Source organism: Cynocephalus volans, chromosome 1 (assembly GCF_027409185.1).
Source record: "Cynocephalus volans isolate mCynVol1 chromosome 1, mCynVol1.pri, whole genome shotgun sequence".
NCBI lineage: Eukaryota > Metazoa > Chordata > Mammalia > Dermoptera > Cynocephalidae > Cynocephalus > Cynocephalus volans.
In genome coordinates, this window is record NC_084460.1 from 303,104,020 (window position 1) to 303,118,483 (window position 14,464).

The 14,464-nt window shown below is 59.2% G+C and overlaps 2 protein-coding genes across 9 annotated transcripts in view; one reads left to right on the forward strand and one right to left on the reverse strand.

Moving 5' to 3' along the window:
- Positions 1–2,672, forward strand: part of FARP2 (FERM, ARH/RhoGEF and pleckstrin domain protein 2) — a 122,521-nt gene extending 119,849 nt beyond the window's left edge. For all 6 annotated transcript variants that reach the window (XM_063095608.1, XM_063095603.1, XM_063095619.1 and 3 more), the window contains 3 exons: positions 1,132–1,239; positions 1,446–1,597; positions 1,827–2,672. In XM_063095608.1, coding sequence (XP_062951678.1) covers positions 1,132–1,239; positions 1,446–1,597; positions 1,827–1,944 — 378 coding nt within the window. In that variant the 3' untranslated portion in view covers positions 1,945–2,672. The remainder of the gene's footprint in view (positions 1–1,131; positions 1,240–1,445; positions 1,598–1,826) is intronic.
- A 195-nt stretch (positions 2,673–2,867) lies between these two features.
- Positions 2,868–13,302, reverse strand: STK25 (serine/threonine kinase 25). 3 transcript variants are annotated; one of them, XM_063095683.1, is made up of 12 exons: positions 13,166–13,302; positions 12,911–13,008; positions 9,534–9,764; positions 8,674–8,730; positions 8,167–8,275; positions 7,187–7,344; positions 6,914–7,099; positions 6,575–6,720; positions 6,126–6,240; positions 5,612–5,683; positions 4,234–4,370; positions 2,868–3,569 (listed from the first exon to the last, which is right to left on the reverse strand). In XM_063095683.1, the coding sequence occupies exons 2-12, from the start codon at positions 12,938–12,940 to the stop codon at positions 3,530–3,532; spliced, it is 1,281 nt and encodes a 426-aa protein (XP_062951753.1). In that variant the 5' UTR covers positions 12,941–13,008; positions 13,166–13,302; the 3' UTR covers positions 2,868–3,529. The 3 variants fall into 3 exon arrangements, with proteins under 3 accessions (XP_062951753.1, XP_062951766.1, XP_062951760.1); XM_063095696.1 differs by having other exon boundaries at positions 13,228–13,297; XM_063095690.1 differs by lacking the exon at positions 13,166–13,302 and having other exon boundaries at positions 12,911–13,072.
- Positions 13,303–14,464: the final 1,162 nt, after the last annotated feature.

Sequence of the window (14,464 nt, forward strand, 5' to 3'; positions counted from 1 at the left end):
AGTAATGGTTACTCTGTTGATTTGTTGCCTAGATGATCTGTCCAATGCTGAGAGGTGGGATCAGTTCCCCCAATATTATCACAGAGCAGATGCTTCTTCTGTCACTCTGGAATGTGCTTTGTGGAGAGAGACATACTATTCTTTTCTTGGTCTCTGCTGATGACTCTCCTGTGTCAATGCACTCCAGTGGCTGGGGGACCATCTGCATGGTGGTTGTGGCATCTAGCCACTTTTGCAGCAGTTACGGTTACTGTGGTGGGCCACCCACATGGAGGTGATGTTTTTGGTATGCTCCTTGGCACTGGTGGTGTGCCTGGTTGTGGGCGGGGGGGGGGGGGTTCCAGTCCCCAGCTCTGGCTCCATGCCCTGGACTGGTCCCTGAGGCACTGGCAGGTGCCTGGTTGTAGACAAGGGTCTGGTCCAGGCTCCGTGTCCCAGGCCTCTGGGCCACTGGCAGGATTCCCTGCCTCATTTTAGACAGACGGGTTCCCGCTCATGTTGTGCTGGGTCTCAGGAAGCCCCATAGTGTACAAGAGTGCCACCCTGTAGGCAGGAAGGGTGGGGTGGGTCTGACCACTTGACTCCAAGGTTCACCCTGCCAGAGTGAACACCACACATTTAGGGGCAGGGGCGGAGGTGGAAGCATCTTGCTTGTGTGTGCCTGCACTTAATTCCTTTCCCCACCCCCATCATTTGAAAGAACCTTCCAGATTAGGCTCAGTGTGTTGTCTCTTATGGTATCTTCTCTCCTCTCCTTGCGTGGGGTGGGTTCGTGGTTGGTTAGTGATTGTAATCAGAAAACTGACTTCATTGTGTATAGAGAAAAAAAATTGTGTCGTTTTACTTAGTGCCTGGGACGTCATTCTCTAGATTCTTAACATCCTTTTGTTAGACTGTTTAAGTGTTGGTAAACACACAGTATTGGTGAAGGGAGCTGTTGTCCACAGCAGTGCAAAGGTAAAATCAAGGTCTCGGCCAGAGAACGCCTGTAGGTGGGTGTCTTGGGGAGCAAACCCTCTCCCACAAGCCCTGGGAGGATGGAGCTGGGAGGGCGGCAGCTGAGAGGCTGGGGGTCTTGGGATGCTGGTTAATTAAGTCACGTGCGCTTTTTGTTTTTGTTTTTTTTAACAGAACCAGCTTTCAGGATACCTGCTGAGAAAGTTCAAAAACAGCAACGGCTGGCAAAAGCTCTGGGTGGTCTTTACCAACTTCTGCTTGTTCTTCTACAAAACTCATCAGGTACAGACACTTAACTGGGGCCATGTACCAGGCAGTCAGGCTCCCATGGCCTGTGGGTCCATCTGTGGGTGCCCCATATTGTGGCAAGAGCTAGAAGCATCTGGGGAAGGGCTGAGGGCAGGGGACAGTAACGCCTCTCCTTGTGTCAGTCAGGGCGGGCCTGTACCCTAGCCCTGGGGAACCCTGTGTCCTGTGCTGTCCTCTAGGATGACTACCCCCTGGCCAGCCTCCCACTGCTGGGCTACAGTGTGAGTGTTCCCAAGCAGGCCGATGGCATCCACAAAGACTATGTTTTCAAGCTCCAGTTCAAATCCCACGTCTACTTCTTCCGAGCCGAGAGCAAGTACACATTTGAAAGGTAATTTTGCGGTGGGCAGTGCCCTGATAAAGCTGCTGTCTCCTCGGCTCCTTGCTCCACACATGCAGTTGGAGGCACTGTCTGGCCTTGGAAAGGAAGGGTTCAGTAACACTTCCAGCGTTTCCAGTTGACCCTTGCTTTTTGCCCCATTCACCCCACATCTGGGGTCACTCTTGTGAAGACATTTGAGCACAAGCCCACTGGTCTGACAGCCTGACTCCCTCTCCAGGTGGATGGAGGTGATCGAGAGGGCCAGCAGCTCGCCCGGGAGGCCCCCGAGCCTGGTACAGGACTGTCCACGTCCGTCTGCAGGGCTGGAGGGGACGGCCAGGGGGAAGGAGGAGTGAAGCTCACCCTGCACAGAGAACACATCACAGAGAACTGTGGATGTGATGGCAGCTGTCGTCCTCAGGCTGAGCTGAGGAACCAGCACCGTCACTTATCCTGAGTCCTCCCGACGGACTGGAGGCAGCTGTGGCCTCGCCGGGTTCCCATCGGTACTGACAGTGTGGGTGGGCCTCACAGTGACATCTGTGGAGGGCTTTGTCCCCGTCAAGGCCCAGCACAGGCCTGTGGCCATTTGGTGCACCAGGAAGGACACACCGGCCCCTGGCTCAAAGGCTGTGGGCAGGGCCTGGGTGCCCTGCTGAGGACTGGCCTAGAAGAAGTGGGGCAGGCAGCCCCTGCCCACAGGTCCCCTCAGACCACAGCTGCCCTCAGGCCCAGGGCAGGCACTCCTGCTGCCTGGGAGGGGCTGAGGATCCCAAGTTGCCAAGCAGTCCTGCCCTTCAGTCTGGGTGAACCAAGTGGCAGCCTGGGGTTGGGGCACAAGGACAGTGGGACTTCTGATGGGACCACGGTCAAGGCCTGGCCTGCATGTCACAGCTAAATGAGTCCAGCAGCAGGTGCTCTGGTTCCACCCCCCATACCTCTGATAAAGCAGAAACCAAAGTCCCCCTGCGGCCCTGGGATGGTGAGGGCCTCTAATTTATGAGCACCCCAGCGTTCCTTACCAATTGGGAGCAGACACGTGACTCCTCTTTGTTCACATGTGTGATTGATTAAACATAACGTTGTCTCCTTGCTTTGCCCTCCTTCCAGTGGGCCACATGGAACCCATAGTTGATCACACAGGGACATTCAGAAGGGAGGCTGGGCCGCAGTCACTGAGTGCTGTGATGGGGACTCAGTGGCCAGGGGAGGGGAGGAGCCGAGGGGAAGACTGAGGCCATAGGAACCTGCCTGGCCCAGGTCCTCAAACACACCAGCATGCCTCCAACTCAGGTCTTTATTGAAGGTGGCAGGGGCCTTTCAGTGTTCTATGAAAACTAACACCTTAACCTCAGAACACTTCAGGAAACAAGGAAGTTCAGTTTTCTTAAAAAAAAAAAAAACATTCTGGATGACATGAGTACTTCTTATGAGAGAACACAGTACCTGACCCAACACAAGGCAAATGTAGGACCCAGAAGGACAGCGTTCCCCGGGGGGGTAGGGGGGCAAGCTCCACCCCACCTCGCAAGGGAATGAGACAGAGCTGCGCAACAGTCACTCTGCTCCTCAGCCTGGGCAGCCACAGGGCCCTGTGAGTCCGCAGAGGGGCCAAGCCCAGCTGCTGAGGGAAGTTCAAGAAGCCTGAGCCCCACTGGCCGCCCAGTTCTCCACAGGCTCTTTCGCTGCTGGGCGTAGCTTCAGCAGGGCCAGGAGGGGGAGGTGGAAGCAGGCGTGTGGAACAGGTATCCGCTGACATGAGGGACAGTATGCTCATGGGGTAGGGGGATCCGTGACCTGGCACATGCAGCCTGCGGGCTCCAACATGTCCCTGCAGTCACAACACAGCACGAGGGGGCTTCCAAGTCAGCGCAGTTCCCACAGAGTCACAACACAAACAAAGGACCCTTGTCTTCCCCTCTCCGTGCACAGCAGCATGCTTCAGCGAGCTGACGTCAGGTGGTTTCTGTTATGTGAAAACCTGCAGAGAGAAAGGCCCATCGCTACTCTGGCCCAAATTTGCTGTCTGGACCAGCGCTCAGGCAGCCAGGCCTCCTGACAGCCTCTCGGGCTGTGAGAAGCAGCACGGCGCAGGCCTGCAGGTGGCCCCAGCACGCCAGGTATTGAAAGCAGCACTGACTGGCCCGGACCCCACTCCAGAGGGCAGGGGAGGAGGAATAGGGCACAGCAATGGGAACCCTGAGCTTGTCGGGCAGCTGGGAAAAGCCCAGTGTCTGTCCCACCCTGTCCCTTTGCCATGCATACAAATTGGCACAGGGCTAGCACCAATGTCCCAGGGTGCCCAAGCATCAGGCGAGCCCTTGGCATGCAGAGCATCAAAGCAGCTCCTGGAGTGCAGGGCCTTGAAGGAAGCCACTGGGGGCAGAGACCAGCTGCACAGAATGGCACTGTACACCATGGAGCCAGGGACTCCAGATGCTGTATGAGGCCAAGGGCGAACCTTCCATGTACAGCCCAAAGCTGTGGCCAGGAAAGGCCCCACTCACTTCTCTCCAGCCCTAAAGGTTCCATAGTCGTGTGAGCCAGGTATAAACAAGGAGGAGAAGACCCACCATCCCTTCCCAAAGAGTGAAGACCACAGAGAAACGGAGCCCGGCTACCCCAGAGCTGGTCCTGGGCCTCACCTCTGCACGCGTTCCACCAGCTGCACCATCAGCTTGTCTGAGATGCCGGGGCAGGACTCCTCGGCCAGGCTGAAGGCGTTCTCCAGCTCCTCCAGTGCCCCCACGCTCCCACCGCTCTGCTTGTGCTTCTCTTTGAGCTGTGGAGAGACGACGCTTCTGACCCCAGGCCCCAAAAGAGGCCCTCGGCAGCCTGCTCCTTCTCCTGCACATGCTCCGTCAGAGGTCACGCTGGAGGATGCCAGGCCCCTCCCCTGTGACCCGCATCTGGGAACCCCCAGGGGGCTGGGAAGTGGCACTACACAAGGCAGCATGCCCCCTACCCCTACTGATTGTCCTCCCACCACAAAGCCCCCGCCTTCCTGCACTGGGGAGTCTTGGGCCTCAGTTCTCAGGACGGGACCAGATGGCTTCCCCCCAGCTGAGGGTCAGGAAAGCAATCACTTGGGTCTAACCAGATTTTAAAACGCAGCCCAGCACCGGTCAGTTAGATCAATCGGTAGAGCATGGTGCTAATAACACCAAGGTCAAAGTTCACATCCCTACTGGTCAGCTGCCAAAAAAAACCACGAAGCCCAGAAACTCCCTGACTGCGCTGCAGGACGAGATCTAAAGTCCTGTGGGCTACGCAGCATCAGCAATCACCAGATGGGACCCCAGCTCCTGAGCTGCCCCTCTTGCTGGGGCATCACCCACCCCGGGGACTGTGGGCTACACCAGCAGGCTGCCCAGGAGCTGGCCCTGAGTGGTTGCTTTCTGCTCAGGCCTCCATGAGGGCTGGGGTCGCTGTCCAGGAAGGCTCTGCTGTCACCACACAAACATCCTGTCCTCCCTTCCTGGGTCCCAGGTGCTGCCATCACCCCCAGCAGTGGGAACTCAAAGGGCAGACAGGGGCCTAGACCAACTGCCCAAGCCCCAAGTCCAGGGTGTGGGGGGTCCCGGCTGCATCATGTTTCTGGTGATGACACTGACCACCCTTCAGCAAGCGACACAAGCGGAGGGATCATGTAACCACCAGGGAGTCAACTTCGGACCTCCCTGCCCTGGGACTGAGCCCATCTCTTTCTCTCTAAAGGGACATCTGATGTGTTTACACTTGTTAGCTCTTGTTCAAAGCCATGCAGGGACCCCAAAAGGTCTGGGAATACAAAAGGGTCATGTCAGGGCAGGCATCCCAGCAGATTCTGGGTCCTTCCACTCAGAAAGCCCAGACCTCAAGTCTAAACCATAAACATAAAAGACCTAAAACTGACTGGATGGAAACCCTGTGCCCAGGGCTGGCCAGCACACACCACAGCACCATGTGGGGGGTTGGTGTCTCTGGGGAACAGCCTCACAGCCCTTGCCCCCTAGGGGACCTCAAGCCCAGACTTGCCCTCACCTCTCCAAAGACTGGTCGGACCAACGTGGACAGGCACTGGGACCTCGGCTGCCTCTTGACGGGTTCTGCAGGCTGTGGGGGGAAGCCAAGGCCAGGGGTGAGCACGGGCACAGCAGACACAGGGACAGGTGAGTTCTCTTCCCCACCCCAAGTTTCTGGCCCTCCCTGAAGGGACTGATGCTGGGAGCAGCAAGTGCACCTGGGGGCAGCTCCAAAACCACAGGTGGCCTGCGATCCCCATCCTTGCTTTTCCTCACAAAGTCGGTGCTGAATAGGCCCCCCCTTCCTGGTGTGTTCTGGGCCTAGAGCCTCCACGCCCAGCTCAGGCTTCAGCGCAGATCCTAGCCAGCTCAGCACCACCCTGGGCTTCAGACCACCCACACTGTCCTGCCCTTCCTAAGCTCCTTGTCCAGGCCCCGGATGCCAGGGGGGACGAAACCAGGCCCCAGGCGAAGGGCACCTCAGGGCTGACCTCCCCAGGATCCACGCTCAACCCCCCAGGCCAGGGACAGACCTTCTGCGAGCTGTGCAGAGCCGTCCCCTTGTGCAGCTTGCTGTGCGGACTCGGCCGGATTGTGGGGGGAAATGTCCAGATGGGGCCCTGCTCCCCGTCCTCAGCCTCACCGTCACTGCAGAGGATGAGTTACAAGGGCCAGTGGGGGAGGGGGCTGGGGGGTCACAAGGGTCTCAGGGCACATTTCATTCTTTTCTGAGGCAGCCTCGTGGCCCTGAGGGAGGCCCCAGATGCTGGGCAGGGCTCTGCCCAGGCTACAAGGTCCAGGTGACACCACAAGAGGTCCTGTCCTTTGGCCAGAGGGGGTCCCTACCCAACATCAGACCTAACCCACCCAGCAACTAGCACCCAAACCCCTGCCTCTGGAATGGGGCCCCGACCCGTGTCTGAGCGCCCAGGGCCATCGGCAGCACTGGGCAGGAAGCTCAGGAGACAAGCAAGGCCCCTACATGTCAGAGTCCTCAGAGCTGGACTCCTCGCCGTGCCCCTCTGACTTCCAGCGCTTGTAGCGGTCGATGAGCTCCGTGAGGAAGGAAGTCTTCTTGGTGTAGCGCGCAATGAACTTGTGCTTCAGGAGCTCCTTGGCAGTGGGCCGCTGCCAGGGACAGATGTGTCACCAGGCGCCAGGGCATGGTCGAGCTCCACCCTCACAGGAGAGTGGGCACGAGGCCGCATGGGCAGGCATGGGCTCCACCACTGGCCTCGCTGCCCAGCCCACAAATCCTCCCCACACGAGCTCCTCTAACCACAGCCTGACAAGGAAGGGCCTGGACGGGGGTGGGTCTTACAAATCGGGGGTCCTTGTTGAGGCAGGCCTCCACAAACTCCTTGAAGGGCTTGCTGTGGTGGCCTTCCAGCGTGGGCGGGTTGTTCTTGGGAATCAGGAACAGGACGCGCATGGGGTGGAGGTCGGAGTTTGGAGGTTCACCCTTGGCCAGTTCAATGGCAGTGATCCCCAGAGACCAGATGTCAGCCTGGACAGAGCACCACAAGGACCACCACTGCCATACAGCACCTGAGCTGGCCACGGCCACCCCCAGGCTCCTGCCCGCCACACCCACCTTGAAGTCATACGCTGACTGCTTGATGACCTCTGGCGCCATCCAGAAGGGGGTGCCCACGAATGTGTTCCTCTTGATCTGCGTGTCTGTGAGCTGCCCTGCCACCCCGAAGTCTGCCAGCTTCACATCCCCCTGCTCTGAGAGCAGCACGTTGGCGGCTATTGACACAGCACAGGCTGGTGTCATCCTCGGCTCCACATGGCCCCACCCTGGGCAACCCTGCATGCAGCTACCTGAGAAGTGCCAGGATGGTGTCCCACCTGGCCTCCTTGGGACACCAGCAGGGCTCTCCCTGGGACCTCAGCTTTCCCTGACACTCTAAAACCCACAGCCACCCTTGGCCACAGATACACTGTGTCAGGAGCCCCACAAGACAGAGCGGGCCCCAAGTTCCCCCAGCCTGAGCTCCAGGGCCTTCCCCGTGTTTGGTTTTTAAGACAAATCCCAACAAAGCACCTCCCCCATAGGCTCCCGAAGAGGTGATCCTGACCCAAGGCACAGCTGACAGCGCCTGCCAGAAAGCCTCTCGCTCTGCCAGCCTTACACCCTACAGTGAAGCAGACAGCTCAGCGCCCTTGCCAAGTCCCTCCCCATTGGCTGGCCCAGCCTCATGTGCACACGCACAGGCCTGACCACACCGGGGGTCACTCAAGCCTACACCTCCTGCTCTGACATAAGACCACAGGCAAGAATGAATGATTCTGGCTTAAGTCTAGTACCCCCCCCACACACACACACACCAGGTGCACAGCTGGTTTCTTTAATGTTTAGTGATGTGGGACTAAGAAAGTTCTGTTACTGACAGCATCTTCTGGAAACAGAGCAAGACAGAACCTCTCAGTTTCTGGGTGGCCATACGGCTCCCCCCACATGCCAGAGCTCAGGCACTGCCAGCCACATGCCCCTCACACCCCATCCTTTACAAGGTCAGCAGGACTCAGGATAGGACAGGACAGGAGCCATGCACACCCCCGTAGGACCTTTGATATCTCGGTGGATCTTCCGTTCTGAATGTAGGTAATCTAGGCCCTTCAGAATCTCTCGCAGGATTGTGGCAATGTAGGTCTCCTCCAGGGGGCCCGGTTTAAGCTGGAGGAAGGTGGGACAGCAGGGCCTCAGCTCCCTGCCATGCCAACCCGACCCATTGCCAATGCCCAAGCTCAACTCCCTCTGCAACAGGGGAGGGGGTGTTCCTGTAGATAGTTGGGGTCTTCAAGTTCCTATAACTATTCTTAAAACAATACTAAGTTTCAGATGCCACGTCAGGTGGGAGTGGGGGTGGTGGAGGCTTTTTTCAAAGAATGTAAACTAGCTTCATCTTTACTGTAAATGTATTAGAAAAATGGGTCCCAGCCACACCCCAGACTTTCCTTCCCCTCCCACTAGCCTCTCTGCTTGGGGCACTAACCCCACCTGCTCCCACAAGCCAGCAGAGACCCAGGACCCCTTTCACAGCAAGCTGTGCACTGCCGTGGCCTACACCTCACCAGGTCCAGTGCGGAGCCGCCGCCCAGGTATTCCATGATAATCCACAGTTTGGTGCTCTGGGATGGAAGAGAAGCCTGTCGGCACTTGGCAGCGAGTGGAGGTGTCGGAGTCCATGGGCCAGCACCCCCAACTCCCCAGCCAGTCAGGACTCAGGCCATATGGGGTACCACCAAGCTGGTCCCCACCAGGAACCCCACACAGGAAAGGGCTTCAGTGGCCACAGCTGGCTCCCCTCCTGCCAAACCCCTGCTCCAGGTGTGTGGCAGCAGATCAGCTCAGAGCAGAGGCTGAGCCCACTCTACCCACACCCCATACAAGCCAGGCCAGCAAGCAGTCCCTCAGCGCCCATGAAGATGGCATGCCTAGCAAGCCCATGGTCCCATGCAGCTGCATATCAACTCTCCTGGGTAGGACCCCCCAAATTGTGACTGCTATGAGCAGGGGCACAGCCAGGCTGGGCTCTGGGCTCCACCTGCAGGCACCCTGCATAATGCTCCTCATGGTGCCCTCACAGCCATCCCATGGGGGCTGCCCTGGCCATAGGTGTAGCAGGCCGACAGGTGAGTCATTGCTACAACAGAGCCGACTAACACTTGCAAACCTGGCTCATGCCCTGCCCATATCCATTTCCTGAAGGGTCTGCTCCATCGTGAAGCTGGGTCCGTGCTGAACTGTCAGGGCCTCCTTGCCCTTCCAGACTCGGAAGAAAGCCTTGCACCCAGCAGCACCCTGCTCTGCTCCTCCCACTGCCCCAGCCAGCCATGGGACTTCGGTCATGTCACTCAGTCCCTCTGGAGATGGAGGCGAGGCCTGGCACAGAGAAGGCGGGCCCCCAATTCCCCCCTCCCCCCGCTGGCACCTTCAGGTAGGAGCCGAAGTAGCGGGTGATATAGGGGCTGTCACACTGGCTAAGCACAGTGATCTCCTGCTGGATGTCCTCGATCTCATCCTCAGCCTCCTCCAGGTCGATGATCTTGATGGCCACCACTTCCTTGGTGTGGTTGTCAATGCCCTTGTACACCTCCCCGAACGAGCCCTTGCCAATGCGGTCGAGCTTGGTGAAGAGCTCCTCGGGGTCCACACGAGAGTGCTGCAGGGGCCAGCAGAGGACAGAGGGCAGACAGCGCCTGGTCAGGGGAGGTGCTGGACAGGCAGAGGCTGCCCTGCTGGGGGCAGAGACTGGCAAGCAAGGAGGAGCCTGAGGGAGCTCACCTCAGTTCTCTCCTGCTCTCTTCTTTTGTCCCTTTTTGTTCAGGAAACCTAAACTTAATGCTCCACACAAAGAAGAAAAACCCTAGAGAGCACAGGGTAGCTGGGGCTCTGGCCAACACAGTGAGCCCTGATGGAGACCAGGAGCCTTAGGGAACTGCCTGGCAGGTTGTAACAGTGCACATCAGTGCAATCTTAATAATAAGTTAATGATGGTGGGCCCGTGGGGGGAGATTTCAGAACTCTTACTTATTTTGCTATAAACCTAAAGGTGCTCTAAAACATAAACTATTAAAAACGAAAAAAGCCAGCATATGCTAACCAAGTTCTCCTGCACTCCTGAAAGCCACACCCCTTAGAAAGGGCTTCCCCCACACCCAAATCAGTCCTGAGGACGGCTGCACCCTCATGCCAGCACTAAGTTTCTGGGTATTCAAATAACACAGAAAGCTGCCACATAATCCTTAAACTTAAACGAAGCCTGACAGGTCACTGAGCCACAGGTGTGGAAGGTGCCTGGGTCCAAGTCCCAGCGCGCCTCAGAGGATGAGGCCACAGGTGTGTCCTTGGACCTCGAACCACACACTCTAGACTTTGAGCCACCACTCCCGGCAGGGCTGTCAGGTGCATCAGGAGCTGAGATGGCCCCTGGGCTTCTGCATAAAGAAGGACAGCAACATTAGGGCCACCTCCCAGAGCCAGGGCCATCCCTGGGCGACGCCCAGCCCCTGCTCACAAGACTTCCTGAGCTCCTGAGAACACTGTGCTCCTGCCACCGAGCACTGACCAACCGTGTTCTCAGAAATGCCCAGGATGGCCTGCTACAGGCCCAGGTGACAAGAGAGCAGAGAGAGCTGCTGCACCCCAGCACCCATGGTGGCTTAACGACCCTGGGCAAAGCTTGAGCAAGGGCCGGGGCTGGAAGCACCCAAGTCTTGTCCAGACACAGGCAGAAAGAGTTTTCCAAGCCCTGTCAGGTTTCACCTCCACCAGGAAGTGCCTCCCCCTCAAAGAGACCGCCCCCCACAACAGCACCTTGGTGCCTATTTAAAATGGCTGGGCATGAAAAGGCAAAACTACAACTTGTCATGCCGTACAAATGCTGACCGCTCTGGTGCCCAACTCGCTGTGGTGCTGAGGGCAGGGTGGGTGTGCTCACCACTGAGGAGACACATAGCTTTCCAAGAAGGGACGCGGAGCACCACACGTGGCTCCCACGCTCACCCTGTGGACACGTGTGTGCCCGGGCTGTCCCAGTCTCACCCCCAGCACGGAGGCTGGGTGCTAGGCCTGACAGGACACTGCTGCAGTCTGACACTATATTTCAACTTGAAACTGCCCATTAGTTGCTTCCCAGTGTTTGTAACCAGGAAGGAGAGAGTAAGGGGAGAGCACACAGGCTGACACCTGTGAAACAACCTGGGACGTTACCCAACTCCTCTCTGAGCCCCAGGCTCTGAGGTGACAGGAACTTTAGAGGACAGCTGTGCAGAGAGCACTGGCAAGGGTGGAGAGATGGCTGGGGGAAGGGCTGCAGGGACAAGGGCAGCATCTCGACACAGAAGCCACCTAATCCTTCCAAGCAAGGCTGCTTGGCAAGGCCTGGGGATGTGCAGCCGGCCTCTGTGTCCACATGTACCTAGGCTCAGCCCAAAGGCTTGCCCAGTTAAGGAAGAGGCAGTCAGCCCAGCCAAAAGTCACCAGACCTGGCAGCCCAGCCTTAAAGCCAGTGCATGTGCAGGAGACAGCAGGGGATGCTTAGAGCCAACCTGCTGCCAGGAAATCCCCAAAGCCAAGGTGGAGGGATTCAGCTGGACAAAGAAATCTGAGTGCTGTTCCCCAGGGCCCCCCAGGCCGCACTGGCCAAGGTGACTATGTTTGCCTCAGCCTCTTCACTTCTGCTGGCCATGTGTTCTAAACAGAAGCCAGGAAAAAAGGACAAAGGGCACTCCCCACTTTTGGGGTCCCTTTCCCAGCATCCCTGTGCTCCCTGCCCTGGGTCTGATCTGACCAAGAACAATCAACACATAGTTACGGGGCGGCTCACAGCTCCAATTTCTCATCCTACGACCCACATGAACTATTCCTGCAGTTCTTAAGTATAAGACAGATGCAGATTTTTCTCCTAGCATCTTAGTTATGTAATTTACCAGACACAAAATCCCAAAAATGAATCAAAAGCCTGTTAGCTTGATTCAGCATCAGTCAGTGAGTCCCAGTTCCCATCTGTGACCACAACTGGTCCTGCTCAAGAGCTGCGTATGGTGCCCCGGGTTTCCAGGCTGGTCCAGTTTCCTCCAAAGAGCCCTGACTCCTGTTCTGCCCCCACGTGGACAGGCCCGCTTCCTGCTCCTCCTCACGTCCAGTTCTCAAGGCGTCATAAGAGTGAGCAGAGAGGGCTACATTGTCCTTAAGAGGCAAATTCCAACACCTTGCGACGGTCCGCAAGAGCTTACCCCAAGCCAAGGCATTACGGAGAGCAAAACCAGACAGACAACGCGTAGGAAAACCCAGCACCGACCACCACCTTTAGATCGCATCTGCTTCGAAATAACAAGAAAACCAGGAGGAGTGCAAAATACAAGTCCCCCAGCCTCCCTGGCAGGCCCCCGGGCCCCAGCAGCTGGTCCTCACTCCAGGCAAACTCCGACAGGACACGGTGCAGCGGGTCCCTCCCAGCCGGCCAGTTAGACACAAGGCCAGACGCCTCCAGGTGGTTTAAAGTTGGGGACTACAAAAGCCAGTGTCCCGGAGAAGACAGCCCGAGCGCCGCAGGTGACAGCCCCGCCCAGCTCCGGCAGGTCCCCTCGGAGCAGCCATCTCCACTCCGCCGCGCGAGCGCACGCCACGGACACACGCTCCGCTCCGCTCTCCCTGCGCGCCGGCTCTCGCGGGGCCGCTGCCCCGTCCCCGCCCCGGGCTGCCCGTCCGGACGCCGAGCTGCAGGCCCCGCACGGTGCTCGCACGCCCGCGCCCCCTCGGCGTCCTCCCGACCCGCGCTACCCGGGGCCCCGGCGCCGAGCTCACCTGGGTGGCGAATCCGCGGAGATGAGCCATTGCCGCGATGCCGCTGGGTCCGCCGGGAGGCTCCGGGCCGCTCGCTCGCCCGCGCCCGCCTCAGTCCACTGCGAGGGACGGCAGGCCGCTCGGTGCCGTCCGGCCGCGAGGGCGCGCCCCGCCCCGCCGCCCCGCCGCCCCGCCGCGGCCTCCGCCCAGGCCCGCTCCCTCAGGCGCCCCCTCGCCAACCGCCGCAGGCGCGGCCCCGCCCGGCAGCGCGCCCACCTCCGGGGGGCTCCATCCCGGCCTCCCCCGGCCCGCTCCGCAGCGCCCGCGAAGGCTCCCACCCGCAGCCTCCGTTCGCCTGGGAGCGCCCGGGCCTCCCCGCCCGCGAAGCAGCGGCGGCGGCGGCGGCGGAGGAGGCGGGCGGTGCGCGGCGTCTTGTCCCCGCGCGGGGCCCTCTGGGACGCCGAGTCTCGCCGCCCGCCTCACGCCCCAACTCCACGGGCGCTGGACTACAAGTCCCGGCAGGCCGCGCGGCGCGCCGCAGAGCCCGCTGGGACGCCGAGTCCAGCTTCCTGAGAGGCTCGGGCCTCGGCTCCCAGCAGGTCGCGCGCGCCGGCGGCCCCGCCCCGCCCCGCCCCGGAGCCGTCCGCACGCGCAGGCCCGGGCTGCGCAGGCCGGGGCTCACCAGGCCTGGAGGAGCTACCCGGGTTGTCCTCTCCTGCCTCAGTCTCCCCATCTGTAAAGGGCTCAGGACCAGTCATGGGGTCCGCCTGGGCAGCCCGCAGCAGCCCCTGGCACTGGCACTGTGCCCCCTCCCCAGACTCCGCATGAAGCGCTAGGTGGCGCGGCCCGCCTAGGTCGGGTGGCGCCCCCCGAGGGGCGGCCGGGTCAGCGCGGAGCCCCCGGGCTCTCCTCCCCCAGGAGGGCCCGGGCTGGGTCCTGCCCTGGGGCGTGTCTGCGCGCGGACGCTCCCCCGAGTCTCTGAGAGGCAGCAGCCCCCGGCCCTGCGTTCCGGACCGCCCCTGGCACCCCTGGGTGCCCGTCTCTCACGGCCCCTGATACTTGGTTTTGTTCCTGATCTGGCTCCTCGAGAGAAAGGGGGCCTCCCCTAGCAGGCCGTGCCCGCCGCGCCAGCACACAGCGGGCTCGGTGGTGTTTGTTGAGTGAATGTGAGAACGCGTGAAGGTGACACAAACTTTCCTTTCTTTGGCGGCCGTCTGGTATGGGGATCCGAACCCGTGACCTTGGGGTTATAAGGCTGCGTGCCTCTGAGCAACTGAGCGGACTGGCCAGCCTAAGGGAGGAACTTATTGTATGTAAACACCTAGTTGGTCTGTGGGCTTTATGTGAGAAGTGCCTGGAAGAATTGAACTTGAACTTCACCACGTCGTTTCCTGCATTGACCTGCTGGGCCTCTCAACCTGTTTCTCATATTTTCCATCTCTTTGTTCTGGTCTATACTTCTATTATTCTTCAGTTTAACCTTTCCACTTCGTATAGAATTTTTCTTTTCAGCAATCCTGTTTTTAATTTCCAGGAGATCTTAGTTTTTCTCTGGTTCCTGAGTTTCTTCCTTGG